The sequence below is a fragment of the Sander lucioperca genome, chromosome 4, assembly GCF_008315115.2.
Source record: "Sander lucioperca isolate FBNREF2018 chromosome 4, SLUC_FBN_1.2, whole genome shotgun sequence".
Lineage (NCBI taxonomy): Eukaryota > Metazoa > Chordata > Actinopteri > Perciformes > Percidae > Sander > Sander lucioperca.
Window position 1 is genome coordinate 16,136,790 of NC_050176.1, and position 19,607 is coordinate 16,156,396.

General features: G+C 40.3%; 1 protein-coding gene across 1 annotated transcript in view; it reads right to left on the reverse strand.

Annotated features, from left to right (window-relative positions):
• The window catches only part of LOC116042765 (homeobox protein unc-4 homolog), a 20,275-nt gene continuing 668 nt past the window's right edge, over nt 1-19,607 (reverse strand). Inside the window, exons 2-5 of the mRNA XM_031289118.1 lie at nt 19,063-19,145; nt 4,861-5,179; nt 3,986-4,161; nt 1-1,338 (exon numbers count right to left, since the gene is read on the reverse strand). Coding sequence (XP_031144978.1) covers nt 169-1,338; nt 3,986-4,161; nt 4,861-5,125 — 1,611 coding nt within the window. The 5' untranslated portion in view covers nt 5,126-5,179; nt 19,063-19,145 and the 3' untranslated portion in view covers nt 1-168. The remainder of the gene's footprint in view (nt 1,339-3,985; nt 4,162-4,860; nt 5,180-19,062; nt 19,146-19,607) is intronic.

Genomic DNA, 19,607 nt, shown 5'->3' on the forward strand with positions numbered 1-19,607 from the left:
GGGGGGGGGCATCTGGATTGATCACACGTTATGATTAAAAAATAGATGATAAATAAAGTCTCCTGATTCCTGATATGTTTTTGAGTGTCTCAGCAGAGCTTTGGGAATGTTTGAATAGTCTGAGCGCTGTTCCTGGTCCTTTTTGTTTATGTTTGCTCCTTGCAAGTGTTAGTCCATATCGACATCCTCTCCATCTGTTCCGGGTGTTTCTTGACAGTCTGTGTTTGCCTTGAGACACTCGGAGAGGTCTGGAGACGCTCGCTCCTCGTTTGCCCCCTTCTCTTTTGCACACAGCTCGGCAGCGTGGCGGTCGTTGGTCGCTGCCGCCGTTAGAACTTTCAAACTCTTCTCCTCCCCACTGTCCCTGGGCTGTGTGAAGCTCAGCCGGGCCACAGCCGTCTGAGCCACACTGTTTGCTGGAGGAGAAACGGGGAATCTTCCATTACTGCAGTCACCACCACCACCACACTCCTCCGTGTCTGTTCCATCCACTCTATTGCTAATGTGATTGTGGTGATGCTGCGTGTTATGCTCCGTATGATCCGAGTTTAGAGGCTTAGTGATAAAGCCGGAGAGGTCAGAGGGAGCGGGGCTCCCTTCACTTGGCGCACACCTCTGTCCCAGGCTGAGCCTGTTAATGCTGTTGTCCTGACACAGGGGGGCCTTCAGCGCTGTTTGGGGCACAAGAAAGCCCAAGGGCTGATGGGTAATGGGGTAAAGCAAGAAGTGCCCTTTACCCACCAGTGTCCTCTGACTGGGCAATGAGGGGAAGTCCAGCTGAGATTTCCGTCGAGGTGTGGCGTCAGAGAGGAGGCTCTCCACGCTGAAAGGGTTGCGTTTCTGCAGGGCAGAGGACCTCGGCCCTCCAGGACTGGAGCTGTGCGTGCTGCCTGGAGACACCTGCTCCGGTTCTCCCGTAGTTCTTTGGTTTTGGTGGTTTTGTAGTTGGCTGAAGTCGTGTCGTGTTTGGTCACAGCTGGATTCAGTTTGGTGTCCTCCTGCGCACTTCGATGCTGGCAGTTCAATGTGAATAGACCCACTACAACTTGAAGACTGCTGCTCGCTGTCAGTGAACTGGGAGACCCCGCTGTCACTCTCTGAACCTCCAGGCGTGTGGAAGCTGTCGCCTGCGAGAAGTTTGTTCTGTGACTTCAGCAGCTTCCTCTCCTGCTTCCGCTTCTTCTTCTCGGCCCGCTCTCGATCCCTGCGTGCGATCTCCTCGGGGTCCATGGGCTCGCCGCTGCACGTGGTCGGGTGGGAGTTGTGAGCAGGCCGCCCCGGCCCTTTCTTTGTGTTCTCCTTTTTTCGCCATTTAGCACGTCGGTTTTGGAACCAAACCTATGCACACATACACAAATATGAAATACACACATACACAGCAGGTGGAAAATTGACACATAAGATGATTTCTGTTTTGAAAGTAGGTTTTTTTTCCCACCATCTATCTATTGTTTCAGAATATTTATTTCAACTTGTTTTAGCAGTTTTGTTGAGATTAGTGCTAAAATGAGTTGATTAATGGATCAGTCCATTACCAAATAATTAATTGTCAACAATTTTGATAATCAATTAATCATTAAGGATAAATGCCAGAGATTTGCTTGTTTTAGCTTCTCTAATATGTTGATTTTCTGTTTTTGTCTGATCTGATGTATTATTGTATATGGACTATCTTTGTGTTTTGGACAGTTGGTTGGACAAGAATAAGCTAATTGAAAACACGCCCATCACCCTGGGCTCTGGGGAATTCTTTTAATTTTTTTGACATTTTACAGACTAAATAATCATAGAAACAAGGGATCAATTAATCAACAAAAAAACATAATTGTTAGTTGCAGCATTAGTTGGGACAGCAATGATTATTGAAGTTTTATAAAAACAGAGCATTCATTTATATTAGGCTGGACTTGTAAGACTACATTTTGCACCTCCACTATCTGATGCAATCCAATATCTCTGCAATAAACACTTCCTGTATGGACACTATAATATTCACTTTTTGACAACTGTATCAGAAATTCTTGGATTAAAATATGTGGTCATTTTTTAAACACGGTTTGTGTCCTATTTAGTTTTTGTTTTAAGGTGTTCCTATTTAGGCCTAATAAAGTATCCCCCTCAAGAAAACTAACACACTGAAGTAGGCTATACACACAAAAATATAACTTCTGGTGTGTTTAGACAACGGATCTCACAGTGGTTATCAGATGGTATAAGGACAAAGCCATATTGCCTACAAATCCAAACAAATTCCACAAAGCCCTGAAACAAGTGAAATCATTGTCCTCTGCCTTCCTGTCTATCTGTGTCTTTGTTTACTGCAGCTTTAAATGTCTGAAGAGTAGGGCCTACATCAGGTTAATAGGTCACAGCGGTGGAGCAGCAGATGCACAGATGTGCCGGTGTTAATTACCAATGAGTCTGTGTTATGCGTATACTCCGCCAATTACATTTAATTGTACCGTCGCTAAATCAGCCATATCCCGGCTATATGTATGTTCTTTCACACCCAGCCCTCCGCTCATATGGGGCTTAACACTTGCACAGCAGTCCTCGGCTCTCCTCCCTCCGCACCGAGCCAAGAGAGGGAGCTTCCCCCGCCTGAGAGCTCTCACTGCCCGGCCTCTGGGCGCGCTCAGGGCCGTATGTTCGTCGCTGATAACGCCAGGAGTTTAGCATGCAGAGATCCGCGAACATTGCATAATAAGGACGCAGGACACCAACATCATGTGCGACAATGGCGCCTTCTTATGAATTGTTAATGTTGGTTATATCTTTCCCCCGCAAACCTGGTGATAAAGGAGCGTTAAGCAGCTTGGGGGAACAATAATCTGAGATTTAGGAGCGAAATCCCCAAACAACATGCAGCAACGAAGAGCTCTACTTCTGTCCCGCTTTTACTCGATCCAACCGTGCATGCGAATTGTATGTGGCTCATTTAGAAATAGGCCTACATGAATATACCTTAAATTACATAGAATATGAATGGACACACAGCTTCTGCATGATGAGCAAATAATAGGCTATGTACTATAGGCTATGTGTTTCTGGTATTATAACTACTATTATTATTATTATTATTATTATTATTATTATTATTATTAGTAGTAGTAGTAGTAGTAGTAGCCTAGTAGTAGTAGGCTATTATTATCAAATGAAATAAACATCGAATGGTGAAATGTGAATGATGGTGGCGTCACCTTTAACACAACTTAAATGTATGTTTTGTTCCTTTATAATAATTGCTCACAGACATCATCTTAAGCTCTATATTGTTATATAGCCTAATAATTATTATTCTGTTTTTTTAGTAATAACGTATTACTATTATTTGTTAATTTATGTTAACAGTGTTATTAGTATTTCTGCTACTACAAATTAGCATTATCTTAAAATATCGTACTTTTACTATCACTTTGTATATGTTTTCTTTATCAATATAATAATAATAATAATAATAGCTTAATAATAATAGCAATAACAATTATTGAAATAATGAATCCATCTTCAACCTTATATTGAACCACCTAAAATTGTACATATAGATTAAAAATAAATAGTAATAAAAAGAGTAGAATTGTGAATTGTGAATACACTGTCAAATAATTAGATATTATATGCAGGCTATCTGAAGGTAAAGGAGGAATATAGTTACCATTTTCACCCCTTGTTTGCTCAGTAAATAGCCTTGTTTTTATTAACCCATAAATCAATAGGTTGCCTCCATGCATAATTCAAAAGAGACCCTTTATTGATGCTTTGGTAATTGACAAATGTACATCTCCGTATGGGGTAGGCCTTCACAAAACACACGCCCCTCTGGCATTGTCCTAATATTGTTTTGTAGATTTTGACACGGAAGTGAGATTGAAATGTATTGAAAAATCTGAACAATAACTCCAAACTATATCTGTTTTTTCTCCATCAACTAAACAAATGTAGCTATTAATGCTTCCCAAAATATCTGACTCATTTCTGTCTTTACCTGAACCCTGGACTCCACGAGGTCAAGCCTGAGTGCGAGCGCCTCCCGCATAAACACATCCGGATAGTGACTCTCGTTAAAAGCCTTCTCGAGCTCCTCCAGCTGCCACCCGGTGAAATTCGTCCTCGTGCGTCTCCGTTTACAACCGGGACTGTCCTTATCCGCGTCCCCAGAATCTGCAGTGGTCGACGTGTGTGTTTGTACAAGTGTGTGTGAGTGTTTGTTTATGTGTGTGTGTGTGTGTGTGTGTGTGTGTGTGTGTGAGAGTGAGAGAGAGAAGAGGGGGGGGGGACTGTCATGGCAGGATTTGCTTGTAAAGCATCACTTTAGTGTAAAACTGACCACTGTCACACCTTTCTTTTTTATATTTTGATGCTCGTGAACTCTAATAAATAACGTCACAAAATTCAGGGCCTAAAAGAAACACTTTACTTTTTTAGTAGGCTATTACTACCTATTTTTGATAGGCTATTAAAGAGCATTCACAATAAATGCAAAATTCATTTTTTGACCATGTAATACTAGCCAATATCATTTCAATCGAGATTAATGACAAATGGATGCCTTTATTTAACCTCCAGTGCAATTTTTAGCAAAGTTGTCAAAAATGAGCCTGCACATAAACTTTTTAATTTTTTTTCTTTTAAATTCAGCTCCACAACTTTTGAATATTGTTTTAACATGGTTTTCTCTGCAGACTGACTTTGTAGTTCAAAATCAGCCCTGAAAGGCTAAAGAAAATGTTTAGTTTAGCCTCAAAGTCAACTAAAAATTGTCTATTTGGCCACTTTGCCTACATTTCCCATTAGCCCTATATTGCATTGTTTTCACACAGGTCTATTATTGAGACATGAGACAAAAAGAGCCAGGCCTACCTGAGAGTTTGAACTGCTGGCTGTCGGGCGAGAGCAGCGAGTTGTTGCTGACCACCGAGGCCGAGCAGGAGCCGTTAAGTAATCCGTCTATAGAGAAGGGGACGGCGCCCGAGGACTGCAGCTGGTGTCCGTTGGCGAGCTCGTAGAGGTGCTGGTGATGGTGGTGGTGGTGGTGATGGGGGCCGAGCGCGTACGGGAAGCCCACCAGCCCGCCCAAGGAGCCTCCGAACTGGGCGTGAGGATGCTCGAGTACCCGACTGTCCATGCTCGCCCGGGCTGCGGCGGGGCCGAAGTGAAGATGCAGAGGGAGGCAGTGTGGCTGAACATGCAGTCAAAAAAAGTCAGGGAAAGGAGGAAGAAGCTGCGAGGAGGAAGAGGAGGTGAAGGCGGAGGGGGAGAGAAAGGGAACCCAGGCAGAGCGTCTCCCGCGGCCACGGTACGGTGTGAAGCTGCTGCGGAGACCGAGCTCTCTAAGAGGTATTTCACGTTTACGGTCCAGCCGAGATGTCAACCCTGCTCTTTCTCTTCGCGAGCCAGCTCATTAGGACTCCTCCATCTGCTCGCGGGACCAATACGAAACGTTAATCGCCCTGTGACGTCAGAGACGCGGTTAATGGAGTAACGGAAGGCAGAGCACGAGGAAAAAAGAGAAAGAGAGACAGAGCGAGCGTTTTTTTTCCTTTCCCGGATCGATCGCTAGTTATACCTGGCACGGTCCTTTAATTCAGCCCTGTCAAAACAATGAGGACGAGGCTAAGCTCGCGCGTGGAAATTGCCAAGTGATTGATAGGCCGACTTCATTACATTCTCAGAATATAACTTATAGGCCTATTGTCTAATATGCTATGTTTATTTAAGAAAACACGTATCTTTCTAACTTTAAGAAGCAATGCATCTTTCCTTTCTCCTCGTCTCTTCTCACTCGTGCGTGCGCGCGCGCTCCCGCATCGTGTGTGTGTGTGTGTGTGTGTGTGTGTGTGTGTGAGTGTGTGTGTGTGTGTGTGTGTGTGTGTGTGTGTGTGTAAGTGTGTGTGTAAGTGTTTTACAGGGGCATTCAGGGCCAGATTGATCCAATAACAGCGCCTTTATCATCCCCCCCTTTTTCCTGAGCTGTCACATCGCATTTTAGACTACAAGCCTCTCTCCATCTCCCAGGCACCCCCTCCACCTCCACTCACACACCACACTGTGCCGTCCGACCGAAGCCAAACTCCGCATCATTATCTCGATTTTTCACCTAAACAGCTTACACCGATGTTTAGTTGTAAATGACGAACAAAGTGAGTTAGCTTGCATGATGTGACATTTCCAAGAATCTAATACCCGCACATGCAGGCACATTCAGCCTTCACTGTGTAGCATATGGGCTATGGTTACAGTTAATTAGCCTAATATTGACAATACAGCACTTTTATGAACACACAATTGACCTTTTTCACAGCAGACATTTTGACTTATAGTAGGAAAAGCACAGCTGAAATTGATAACCTTAACCATGGCTCAGTTCCATCAAGTGTCCCAGTAAGCTATTTCAGTGAGTCAGCATGCACAATACCAGGGCCTCTCCTAAGTGGAATGCAGCCATCATTATTGGTTTTAAATACACCTGTGCTTTTCCTACTATAACATGTCAACAAGTCTGCCGTGAAAAAGGTCTATAGAAAAATGACAAACGTTAAATGTAACACAGGGGTATCTATTATGACAAATGTATTACTAATTGACAAAACAACCTCCCCTTAAGGTCCACTAGCTTTTTTGGAGCTTTAACTCATGAACTCCATGTGCTAAGGAAGATCATGTAGCCTAATATGATGGAAAGCTCCATAACAGCTATGAATCTTGAGGTGAGATTGTTCTGTTGTAGGTCAAGAATGAACTACTCAGTTATTAAAACTAATGGACACCAGTTCATTTAAGCAATAATTTCCTGCTCACCTAATGAATGAACGTAGAGAGCAGTGCAAATGAACTTAAAATCTTCAGTAGGCTATATGTATGGTATATGTATATATGTATTCATGTTGATGAATACATGTTTTGATAGAAAAGCAATTCAACCTTCAACCGCTTCTTTAAATAGTTTGATGCAATTTTTACATTGTTACATTGAATCAGGTAGTTTTAGTGTTTTCTGAGAAATTAACAAACAAAAAATCAACAAGTAGGCTAAAACAGCAACTAATTTAGTCAAAATAAAAAGTAATTGTTGCAGAGAATATGGTCCCATCGTTTTATCTATATAAAGCAAAAACACACAGATGATGACCGTTTTACATATAGCCTACTATAATTCTTCCATGATTGATAAGTACATATTGACACGTACTATCATGCATGCTCATCTGGTATTCATTCTACACCCGTATGGCCAATTTCAATCACTGCACTAAATCACAATCACTGCACGAAAACAACTTGGGCTACAGTTAAAGCTTTGCAACTAAAACAACCGTGTGTTATCTGCCACACAACAGCTTGGTTATTGGTCGGTTTGCAGACAAGAAAGCCTCTTATTTACATTTCAAACGGTTTTAATCATGAGCTCTTTGTCCTGTTGTACTTGATTGAAATTAGTAAAAAATAATAATAATAATAATAATAATAATAATAATAATAATAGGAGAATGGGCTTGCTAATGTTATATACCATATTGTGTCAGACATGGATGTCTTACAATAAATAAATTTGAGTGGCTGTATTACAGCAGAAACAGATTCCACAAAGACTTTTCTGTCGTGTACCTGGTGGGGTTGGTTAGCCGAGCCTTTTCTCAGTTTGCTACCTTTATTAGTGGCACTTGATTTTAACGACATTTGAACTCAGCTTTGTGTTCCTCTAAGTGTTGGGCCTCTTCTTTGAATGATGATCTCCTTTGAATAAAACCAACCACACAATGGACACAAAGCCTGAAATGGCACAGGGTCTCAGTGGCTAACAGAAAAACACAAGCACTGCCAATCGAGTTATAGTGTGCCTTGGTGGAATTAAGTAAACCATTATTATTGCTCCACCATGTACAGTTTAAGAAACCTTTCAACCACTAGTCATCGTGTGTAGCTCGGTCAGAACACCGAGCAGAACAAGCATGAAATTGGACTTCTTTCTTTGGACATCTTTTCCTGCTCTGACTCCTAAAATAGACTGATAAAAAGTCATCTTCATAATAATCTCTCTGAAAGGGCACAAAATCACACCTAAGAGCAAACAGGGCCAATTTAAAGAACACTTAAAGTGTCATAATTTGAATAATTTGATCCTGAGTCCACACAGATGCAAGGGGACTGGCCTCTGTGGGCCCTTGGGATGGTACAACCCACAGATACCACCGAAGAACTAGGTTTAAGAGGGTTATAGCAACAATTTCAGTGGTAATGCTTTTTTTTATACTTATATCAGGACATTGGGTAACACAAATTACCGCTCCTCTTCAAATTAGAGTGTACATTCATGTTTCTAAAGAAATCACTGAACATTTATTTTTATGAATTTACAGAAAATAAAACACTTAAGTAGCAAACAAACATATGCCATAGTCATTATACTTCTCCAGACTGCACGGGAGTCACTCAGATATGGATTTTTTTGTTTTCGTCTGCGTTTTGAATCCACCTCCCGACAGGACTGGAATCAACCAATCAACTTACTTGACGTGCAGGTCCACACATCTGAAACCAGTTACCGATCACACCCTTCTATGTGTAGGTCTGCGGAGGCGTTTACGTGTATCTTCGGAGAAGAATTCCAGCGTAGTGCAGCTCTGTTAGCTTATACTTGGGCACTAACATTTCATGCTGACATGCTGATGTTTAGTAGGTAATGCTTATTATCACCATCTTAGTTTAGTGTGTTTGAAAAAAAAGTCATTCATTTTGCAGGTATGTGGTTAGATTATTGGTGCTAGATGGAAAGTTAGGGGAATCACCAAAGTTATAGTTCATCCTATGGGAGACATTACACTCAAAACCACAAAAATCAACCTCATGCTGGCACCAAAGGAAAATCAGGAGATAGCCAAAGTTGTTAGGATTCATCCTCTGGAGACCATGAATGTCTGTATAGAATTTTGTGCCGACTGAAATTGCCATCCCTAGAGCACCACTGTTGCCGTGGCTAAAAACCCAACCAAAGAATTGATGATGCCATAAAATGACAAAAGTAAAAATTGGTTTAAGCTTTTATTTTAAACAATGGACACTGCTTTTTCCAATCACCAACAAAGACATTTTAGCAAAAACTGAATACATGTACAAATTCTGAGCAACATGCGGTGTCTGCCTGGTCTGGCGGAGGTAAAAAAAAAAAAAAAAAAAAAAAAAGGAAAGAAGATTAGTGCAATTAAAATTTCAAGTTATCCTATCGAGTGAAGGGTCTTGTCTAATGCAGGGGAAATGGTGCTCAAATTGAAGTGTGCATCGGAAAAAAAGGTTTTGAAATTTACAATTATGGCACAGGCCAGGAGCAACTGAGTGTCCAGGTGGACATCTTTGAGGAAGCAATGGAGGGAGAGAGAAAGATTATACATATAAATTGTAAATGGTGTCACAGGGGCCAAATCTTGCCTGGGGCGGTGACTGCTTCATTTTGTGTTAAATTTCTTGACAGAAAGCCACCCGCGTGCTGGTGAATACTGAATGGTAATCAGAGCTGGTTGAATAAGTGCCTCCCCCTCCCTCTTCCATTACTGTGAATTAATTCGACTTTATTTATCCAATTTCTGGAGCTGACAGAATGTTAATTTGAGTTGAGATTTCTCTCTGCTGTTCTGCCTGTGACCCGTAGCCCTGGGATTGGCGTGTTGTAATAACCTGAATCTTTCACCAGAAGCTCCGATAATTGTTACCTTATTAGCATGTAAATTGTTTAATTAATATTATTATGAAGAACCATATAATCCCTCAGTTACTTGACCCTGAGTCCACACACGAGCAGGCTTTCTGCATTTCAATGTCTAGTTTTTAAATGGACTCTTTAATGTGAGCGGGTCGTCGGGCTGTTATAAACCCCCTCTCCCCAATCTCAGTGCAACTTTGAACGGCTTGAGAGGCGCTTTTGATGCCACCCCGTCTCTATCTCTCTCTTCTCGCTCTCTCCATTCCCTTTTATTTCTTTGCTGCTCTTTCTGATGTGTATTTATTCTCCTGCTGCCATTTTTGAACATCAAAATCCAACGGCTTCTTGTCATTTGCTTATTAAAGCTCTTTTTTTTTTTTAAAGCCCCCCCCCACCCCCACACACACACACACACACACCCCCACCCCTCCACTTTCCCAGTGGCTGTGCGAGCCAAACACATGCAGTGCTCGATGAAAAGCAGCCCTTGACATGAGGTCCTAAGAGACCGCAGCATTTAAATTCGCTTTTCTTCCTTCCTCCTCCTTTTTTTTTTGCTGGGCACGAGTGACATTGTCAGATGCTAGCTTTAATTAATTTGATAATAAGATGGGCGACTCACACACAAGCCAGGGTTCGGCTTGCCTTGCCTCCAGCCTTCCTCCCCTCTCTCATCTCTCTGTGCAGACAACACAACCTAACCCACGCAAAATTGACTGTTCTAATGTCTGTCCTAGCTATATGTGCACAATGCTTCAGCACAGAGTAACGCAACAAACCCCTGTACTGTATATCCAGTGGTCCTCCTGGGATAACATATACATTGCATCCATGATTAAAACAACCTGACGGGGGGCTCCTGTTAAAAATTTGCATTTGGACACTCTGAACTTGCTGCAGATCACAGTGACAGTAGACATGCTGAATATTTGAAAAGCTGCACTTTGTTCTTGTGACATTTTAACAAGTGGGGTTAAGAAAGGGACAGGATTAAAGTTGTGAGGTTCACTTTTTTTCTTATTTGACCACCAGCTCCATCCAGGGCAACGTGATCTCGTGGGAAGGCGTAGAAATAGCACACCACTTTTAAGGACATTAGGTGTGTCATGTGTACGCATTTTAAGCTTTTTGCGTGTCATTAAACTCTCTGTTCTCATTCCCAAGTCGCCAACACATGGTTAACGTGAATTCAAACCAAACTACTTGGTTAGATTTAGGAAAATATCATGGTTTAGGTTCAAATAAGTATGTTTGTTATGTAAATGAAGTTGCGTACGTAAGTTAAGTAGTTAACGTAAATAAGTTAACATTGACTTTTGGTTTCACACTAGACATGAACAGCAGTCTCGTGGTGAAATTCCAAATTTGTCTCTTTGGACTATGTGACGATACAAGTCAGTAGAGACTAAATGGCATAAAATGACACGCAAAAAAATATGTGTAGTGATAACACATGAAATGACTTAAGAAATTGTAAACTGGCTTATCTATTCTGGGATAGGGGAAAAAAACACTGTGGCTTGTTTGTATTTCTTTAAACCAATCACAGCAGTCCTGGGTGGTGCTAAGCCCCAATAGCGGAGAGAGATAGTAAGAGGGGAGGGACATCCTGCTCATGAGAGATGCGCCGGATGTCAGGCTTTATCCCAGCAATGTACATCCGTTGACAGACTAAGGTACAACACACATTGATTTTTAAACTCCCACAGTCTAATTGTCCCTCCACTTCCCCGATCATTTTTAGAATTAAATGAATTCTTATTTTGTTGTCTTTCCTTGACTTCATCCACTTTGAAGCTATACTGAAAGGAAAACTGGTACTTAAACACCCCCTTCTGAAGTGACTGATTTTAACCTCTAACCTCACTGAAATTTGCAGATGTCTTATGAAACTTTAAAACAAGGCTCTCTGCGCGTATCTTTTGCATTTAAGGGTACATTTTACAGCTGAAACAGTCTAGGAAAGTAACCTGGGTTTAGGTTAAGTAGTGATGCTTATCAACAAACTGCAATTGCATCAGCAAACAGCTAGACTAAAACTGTATAAGCTAGATCCTTCATTCTGCCAATTAATAATAGCCAACCATACATGTGCAGTGTTGAGACTGGGAACTATCTGCGTTTAGTGCAAATTACAGTATCTTAACATCAGCATGTTAGCATTGCCTCACAGAGCTGCTAGCATGGCTGTAGGCTGTAGATAGATCTACAGTGCAAGCTATCAGTCATTTACCAGTAATGGGCTGCATCAGGATGGGCCACAGACACACAGTTTGCTTAGAGTCTGTGTAGTACAACCACAGTCTCACACTGTTGGCCACTGAGTAGCTCCACAGAAGGAGTTTTGGGTTTAAATGTTTGCTCAAAAGCACCTCAACTTTGGGTACCGAGGGAGGGGTGAGTTTTAGAATCAAAGCTTGTGACCACATGTGCAAATAAGCTCCCAAAATAATTTTAAACTCATCCTAGTCAGCTAATTTCTAACCAAGGTTAATTTGAGACATGGTTTGTGAGTATTTAGGGTTTAGGTCAGAACCCTAAAGGTCATTTATTTTAATTCTGATATTTATGTTTTAAGCTCACTTCAGACTTTATTTCAGTGTTATTTAGCATAACTGTCTGTATGCGTCCAGGATACATTTGAAAGGAACAAGGTAGCCAAGGTAACCAGGTAACATCCCCATACTTCACCTGAGGTTACCTGTCCTGTGGGAATGCATGCCCTCAACAATCACATAAAGGTCCTTCAGTTACATTCACATTGCCATAAGGACATGTAAACAGTCTGAACATTCAGAAGAAACTCCCTGGTGCCCAAGAAACCTCTTTTTTTTGAGAAAAAAAATCAAATGTGACCATCTACACAGAAGAAATAAAAATAATCTCTTTTGAGCCACAAAACCCTCAATATGCCTCTTGAGAGGAGAGATGAAGTCATATTTATTTTTTAATTAGCAGACTAAGGTGAAGCAGTGGAGAGTTAATTACTCAATTACTGCATACAAGTTAATTTTTAACTATCTGAAATGAGGTCAGTCATTATTTAGGCGATTGGTTGATAATTAAGAGTCTAATCTAAATTAATTGTTGGGAGGCAGTTTTTGATCCTGCAGTGCGCTTTGTGCAGCATAAAACCAGGAGAGGATGCCATTCCAATTAAAAGTGAAGGGATTTAATGTATTGATGTTTTTCCTGCAAATCTTTTTCCTGACACGTAATGGAAGCTTTGATAATTTAAAAAAAGGAAAGAACCCATTTCCAGGCGAGTGTGTTTTAGCTCCTTCTCTCCACACAATTATAAACTTTTCCTCCATCTAATGAGTGTAATTGTGCCTCTGACAGAATATTGAGAGGAAATGTAAAATGTGATTGATTTAAAGTTATTTTCTTTACTTCACCTCTTGTTTGATAGATTAAACATGATGTCTTTGAAATAACAAGTCTTTGTGTATGTGTGTGTGTGTGTGTGTGTGTGTGTGTGTGTGTGTGTGTGTGTGTGTGTGTGTGTGTGTAAGCCAAACTTCCTCTGGAGCCATACTTCCATTTCAATTAAAAGTAACTTATCACCTTTCCTAAAACACGCTTAATATGCCAAAAATGTTCTACGCTTGAAAGAGTCCAAAATGCAATTTTAATTGTTATCAGCGAGTCGGATCTCCCCGTGATTTTCCCTTTCTTCTGCCCATCCCCACCCTCTTTTTTTCCTTGACTGTCTTGGCACAAGCCGCGCGGAAATAGACCTAATTAACCCCCCTACCCCACAGGGAAATCCGCTATGCAAATTAACATTTTCAAAATATAGTAATGATATAATTTGAGAAATGGTGACGCCAATTTTTCACGCACTGGCCCGAAGTATTTTAGCAGCCCAGTCAATACTTTCTTCTCATCTCTTCATCATCTGGAAAGTGTGCGTGTGCGCGCGCGTAAGGGAAGGTGGGTGTTAAAACAAATGCTCAGATCTGATGGGCACAGAGGAAGAATGGATCAGCCTATTCAGCCACTGGCTGGCTACTGGAGCCCAACAAAACCATCTGCTGGGAGTAAAATGGTGGAGGGGTGAAAAGCCCCCCCCCCCCACACACACACACACACACACACACACACACACACACACCCAAAGAGCTCAGCTTAAAGCCGCTCTGTAAACGAGGAAAGATGTTTTAATTAGGAAGCAAGTTCACGCAAATCTTATTTAAATCACTTTAATGAATAGCTCAGTGAGAGTGTGCACTGAAATCAAAGGACTGATGCTGAAACAATGGTCTTTTCTTTGGTTCCTGTTTTGTTTTCTCAGCTAACCTAATGTCTCCTAACCCTTGTAATTTCAATTTAGAGTATAAGCACCATTTCAGTTTACTAAGTATTTTATTATTTAATCTGAAACAAATACTGTTGTTTCTATTGCCTATTAGGCACCCAAGTGTGTCCATATAGCACTTGGATTACACGAGGACCCTGAATATTCAGCCAGAACACCCTCTACAGTATAATGATCATATGCATAAGAGAAAACAATAGTAGGTTCAGGTATGTGCAGGATGCACTTCATCCCATTCATTCAGAGGTAATCTGTGGATTCATGCATAATTATTCCTGAAAGAGATGTGTAAATACATCCACTCTGCTCTGTATTCTGACACATAATTTATAGTTAAAGTTAAAATGTAAGGCATTGTGCATAGCGAGGGATAATGAAATGAGAAGTCTACAAAGCTAAGAAAGCTTTTCACTGCGTTGGCAGCAGTTTCATCACTGTTTGTCCATCATTTTATCAGCAGATTACAGGGTTTAGCCTATGCCAAGAGGTTAGTGTATGCCTGAAACAATCTAGTGTATTTTGCTTATTCTCATGAATTGCTTAGATGTAATACTAAATCACTCTCTAACTAAATGTTTTCTAAGTATAAAAATTCCAGTCTAAATGAAACAATAAAATACAGAGAGTTTTCAGTGTGTACATTGGGCTGCTCAAGGGAAAAGTTAATATTCCCATTATTGTAGACTGATGAGAATCACTTTACTCGTCTGGTAGGTTAAATAAGTGTAGCAGGACTTTAGTCAGTCAATGGGACTTTTGATGTTTTATGGAGATTGTTTGAGCCAAACAGACACATTCAGCTGTCCAACTCACAAACAGTCATGGGTTTGTCCATATTGTAACCTTTGGGCCCTTCTGTATCTCTGCATTACTTTACAGGAACAAGAGAACTACTGGGGGAGTGGGAAGGGTTTTGAATTTACGATTGTTTTTCTTATATCCTTAAATATTCCATTTAGATGCTCAAAGTCAAAGTCAGAAGGGTATGAATGAATGCCTTTATTTAGGAATTGATTCTTAGAAATGTTGTCAGTACTTTACATTTTTCTCTTCATCAACTGATGAACACTCAGGCACATGTGAAAACGCTTTCACACAGCTGTGATATTAACTCACATACATTTAAACATACTACATTGTCATTATACAATATATCAGAAGTGAAGACACAGACTTAAATTGCATAATGAAACTGAGCCACTTAATTGTGGATAATTACTTAAACTATAACTTGTTCATCAATATTGTGGTTTGCTAGATTATAAATGATCCTGACATTACTGCACTTTCTCTTTTACTCTTTAAATTAAAGTGCAGTTGAAATGTATTAATCTAACAACCACAACCACGTAAAATCAGCCATTTTTTCTTGCAGCCCTTTTTGTTCTTGTCATGACAGCGTGCAGTCGATGGCACGCAGCCAGAATGACAGGACAGTTTAAGCAATTAATGCTCAAAGATGTCAGCCAGGGAGTGAAATAATTTCAGATAAACTGCCAGTCCACCAAACACAGCCTGATGATACCCCTCTGGAACATCCCATCCTAACATATGCCTAATTGTTTACTAGTGCTTGTTTACATAAATACAAAATGTTGCAGGGGAGGGGGGAGGGGGGGGGGGGTAGAGGAGAGTCAGTACACGATGAGACAGAGCCGGAGAATTAATAACAATTTGTGGCAGATAATTACTTATCAATTAAAGCTGTTATCCTCCCTAATTAGGCAACCTTCATTAAATTCAGCCAATTTAAACCTTAATCAAAGTTAGCAGCGCCTGACAGCAGAGCGAGGATCAGTGGAGGAGCGCCACCCGGTGGAGGAGAGGGGAAGGAGTCCCTCAGGGTGTTTCAGTTTTATTTATTTATTTTTTATTGCTCTAAAAATGCGTGAGAATTAATGGCTTTTTATATTTTCTATCAGTAATATTATTAATATTAGTAGTAGTAGTAGTGGTGGTAGTAGTGGTGGTGGTAATAGTAGTAGTAGTAGTAGTAGTAGTATCAGCAAAAGAAGGCTACTAATCCATTATTGTGAAAGTAGAAATACCACAAAGTAAATGATCTGCTACAAGTAAAAGTACTCAGATTGGGCCTTTCCAAGTATTATTAAAATATATTATTATTATTATTATTATTATTATTATTATTATTATTATTATGAATGGGTAAGCAGATATTAATGTACTAATTCTGTCAAATAAATGTAGAAGGTTAAAAACTGGGCTACATTGCTTCCCTTTAGTATTTCAAGCAAGTGGAAATACTGAAGTAAAGCCCAGCAGATTAACCTGCTGGGGGGCAAAAACAAAGCTGCTCGACCTGCATTAACCCCCCAGTCCTCACTATCTGGGTGATGTGTACAGTGTATCTTGGAACATTACATGGCCCAAGGTCTGCTGTGGGGCAACTGGACTTAAACTAAACAGATTGCACTAATTTGATTTAGGAAAATGTACAACTGTAAGAAAAATATCATCTGAAATAATGAAGTTCTGGAGACTAGATTTTGATCTACACAGGGCCTAAAGGTCAGGCGATAAAGTAGGACCCACATGAATCTTGTCAGCTGATATGTTTATTAAAAAAAGTGACAGTTAATATTATCTGGAGATCCACTGATATGTAAAACGTTAACATAACTCTACTTTCAGTGTTACTTTAAAACCATCAGCAGGAGCAGGTAAAAGTGTTTCAGTTAGGCTGGTGATGTCACAGGCCTGAACTTAACACATATCAGCACACCCACCTCTGGGTGTTGATAGGTTTTTGATTTAGTATGTTTACATATAACCTTTTGTATGTTTTATTTTATTGTTGTTTTTTTTTATAAGCAATTACAGGTTTCTACGACACGCACACATGCACTTTATATTTATTTAATGTGATTTGTATTTGTGTTTGTGTGTGTGTGAAACAAACAAAAACAATATGTTGATACAAAAGCTTCAAACTGCTTCTTCGTTTTGTTGTTGTTGGAGTAGGTCTAATAAGGTAACCAAAAAACAACTGCCACACAATTAACCTGGGGCTTTTGGGGGCCCCTTGGGGTCTGGGGCCCTGTAGTTGTTCCCATTGTCTGGCTGGTAATCCAGCCTTCAGTACAAGTACGTTTAGAATTGTACTGAAGAAAAGTACTCAACTACATACTTTCCACCAATGTTATTATTAGTGGAAAGTAACTCAGTAGTACAGTAGTACTGTAAGAAGTCCTCGGATCCTTTGCTGAAGTAAAGGTAGTAGCACAGTGTAAAATACTCATACAGAAAATGTCCTGCATTCAAAATGTAACTTTAGTAAAAGTAAAATACCAAAATTAATCATTACAGATATTTCTTTTAGCTTATTTTGTTGTGTATCAAGCCTATACAAAAGTCTCATATTTTTAAAAGATAATTATTAGCTTTGAATTTAAAATCTCAATCGCCAAAGTTACATGTAGGCCTACATTTAGCTGTTAAATGAAATAAATTTAAAGATGAAATGAGGAAATAAGGTAGCAGAAAATGGGAACACTGAAGTAAAGTTCTTCAAAAGTGTTCTTAAGCAGCCTATAGCAGGCGATTATTATTAAAAAGATATTATTTTTTGCAAAAGCCATAATAAAAAATCTTCCCTCATGCACACAGTGACTGGGGGTGTAACACACACTCCTTCACCCTCTGCCCCGCCAGCTCTGGTTTTTTTAAAGCCTTCACGTCCAAGAACTGTTGTGGCCAATTGACAACAAAGCACGCGCTTCTCGGGGCGCCTCGGCACGAGGAACGAGTTAATTAATATTGGCTCTTGTTTGGTCTAGTTAATGAACGAGTGAATTATACACCTCTGGGACACCGCCTCCCCAATCGGTTTAAATTATCCCCCGAACCCCCTCTCCACATTGTCCTCCAATTTCCCCACTCTGATCCTGCACTGATGGGGTCCCTGTCACCAACCAGACCACAACACACAGACACACAGACACACAGACACACACACACACACACACACACACACACACACACACACACACACACACACAGTGGCTACCCCTGCCGTCTCCATCTGTCTGTCTTTGTCCTGCTCTGGTGTATTTTAGTTCTTTGTCTCCAGCACATTTATTGACGCCTTTTTTTTTTTTTATGCAGCGCTTCTGTTCGACCTCGCATCGTCAGTTCAGGGTGACAAATAACTTCCATCCCATTAACTCGTTTGAGAGGGGAGGCTAGTCAAACAAAGCTTGGCCGCAAACTGATCCACACACACACACACACACACACACACTTCTGTTGGTCAGAGAGGGAAAAAAAAAAACATCCATATTATTTGCATTAAAAGCCTCGCACCGTGAAATTCATTTATAATTACAAAGCGGGGTCCTGTGTGTGTTATGCAGATCGGGGACATGTGTGTGTGGAGTGAATGGCTCGGATTGGTTATTTTGTGATATGCTAACACAGAATGTATGGTGACAGATTGCAATTATCCCGTTATTGTAATTGTCAAAGTCAATTCACTGCAGGCCGAGTGCATGCTGCATGAAACAGACTTGGGATTTACACACGACTTAGATTTGGTCTGTTTGACCCTTTTTTTCAATCTAGTTTTAATACAGTCTCTGCTTTAAACAAACACACTGATGTTAGGCCATCACCTCAGGCCACACGTTACATGATGAAGGATGTGTATTCATTATTTTAAGCTTGTGAAGTGTCCATTTTATGTCTAATGAAATACATATAGCCTAGGCTGTGTTGTTTTAGCATCTGGCAAAAGTAATGTTTGTTTTTTTTTTTTAAACCAATTACAAAACAAAAAGGGGGCATACTATTTGTCCTGTAGTGATTTTATAAGATTAACTGGCTAACAATGTCCAGAAAATCTATGATAGCCTAAAGCTGCTGATTATGAGTGATATGACATCCTTATTATAAGACTTAGAGTTTCCTGAACAATATCTGTATTTCTTTCTCAAACAGGATATGGATCTACCGAGTATCTGCATGTTTGATGATGAGGACTTCATAGTAAATCAAACTGCCCCTAAAATATCTCAGTGTTTTCACTCACAGTATGGTGCGCTCATCCCCATGGACCTCCAACGCCCCCGTGTGGTGAAGAACCTCCACTGCATGTCTTGTGTCTGCATCTCCCTGTGTACAACATAATAACTTTAATATTAATAATAATAATAACAACAACTGTCTTTATATAGCCTACCACCTTTCAAAAAAGTTGACAGTGCTTTACAGAAAAAAACAACAGTATACAATTCTAAACACAAGATATTAAACCAGGTCAAATATTTTAAATAATTTAAATATTGCCATCATCAAAAAATTCTTGATTATAAACCATGCAGAAGCAAAAGAGATTTTCAATCCACGACAGCTGTAGCTTTGTGCTGATGTTAAACATCTGCTGGTTCTCCTTCATTGACTCCAATACCTAAAGGGCAGTGCTTCTTTACTCTAAATTACATGTTCCTATGTAATTTGTAAAATACGTTTTAATGTCCTTATTTAAAAGATAGGCTACTAATTTAAATTACATTTCAAAATTTTTGGTGGGTTAGCTAGCCTTTTTGTACAGTCACTAGCCTACGTGCTGGACAA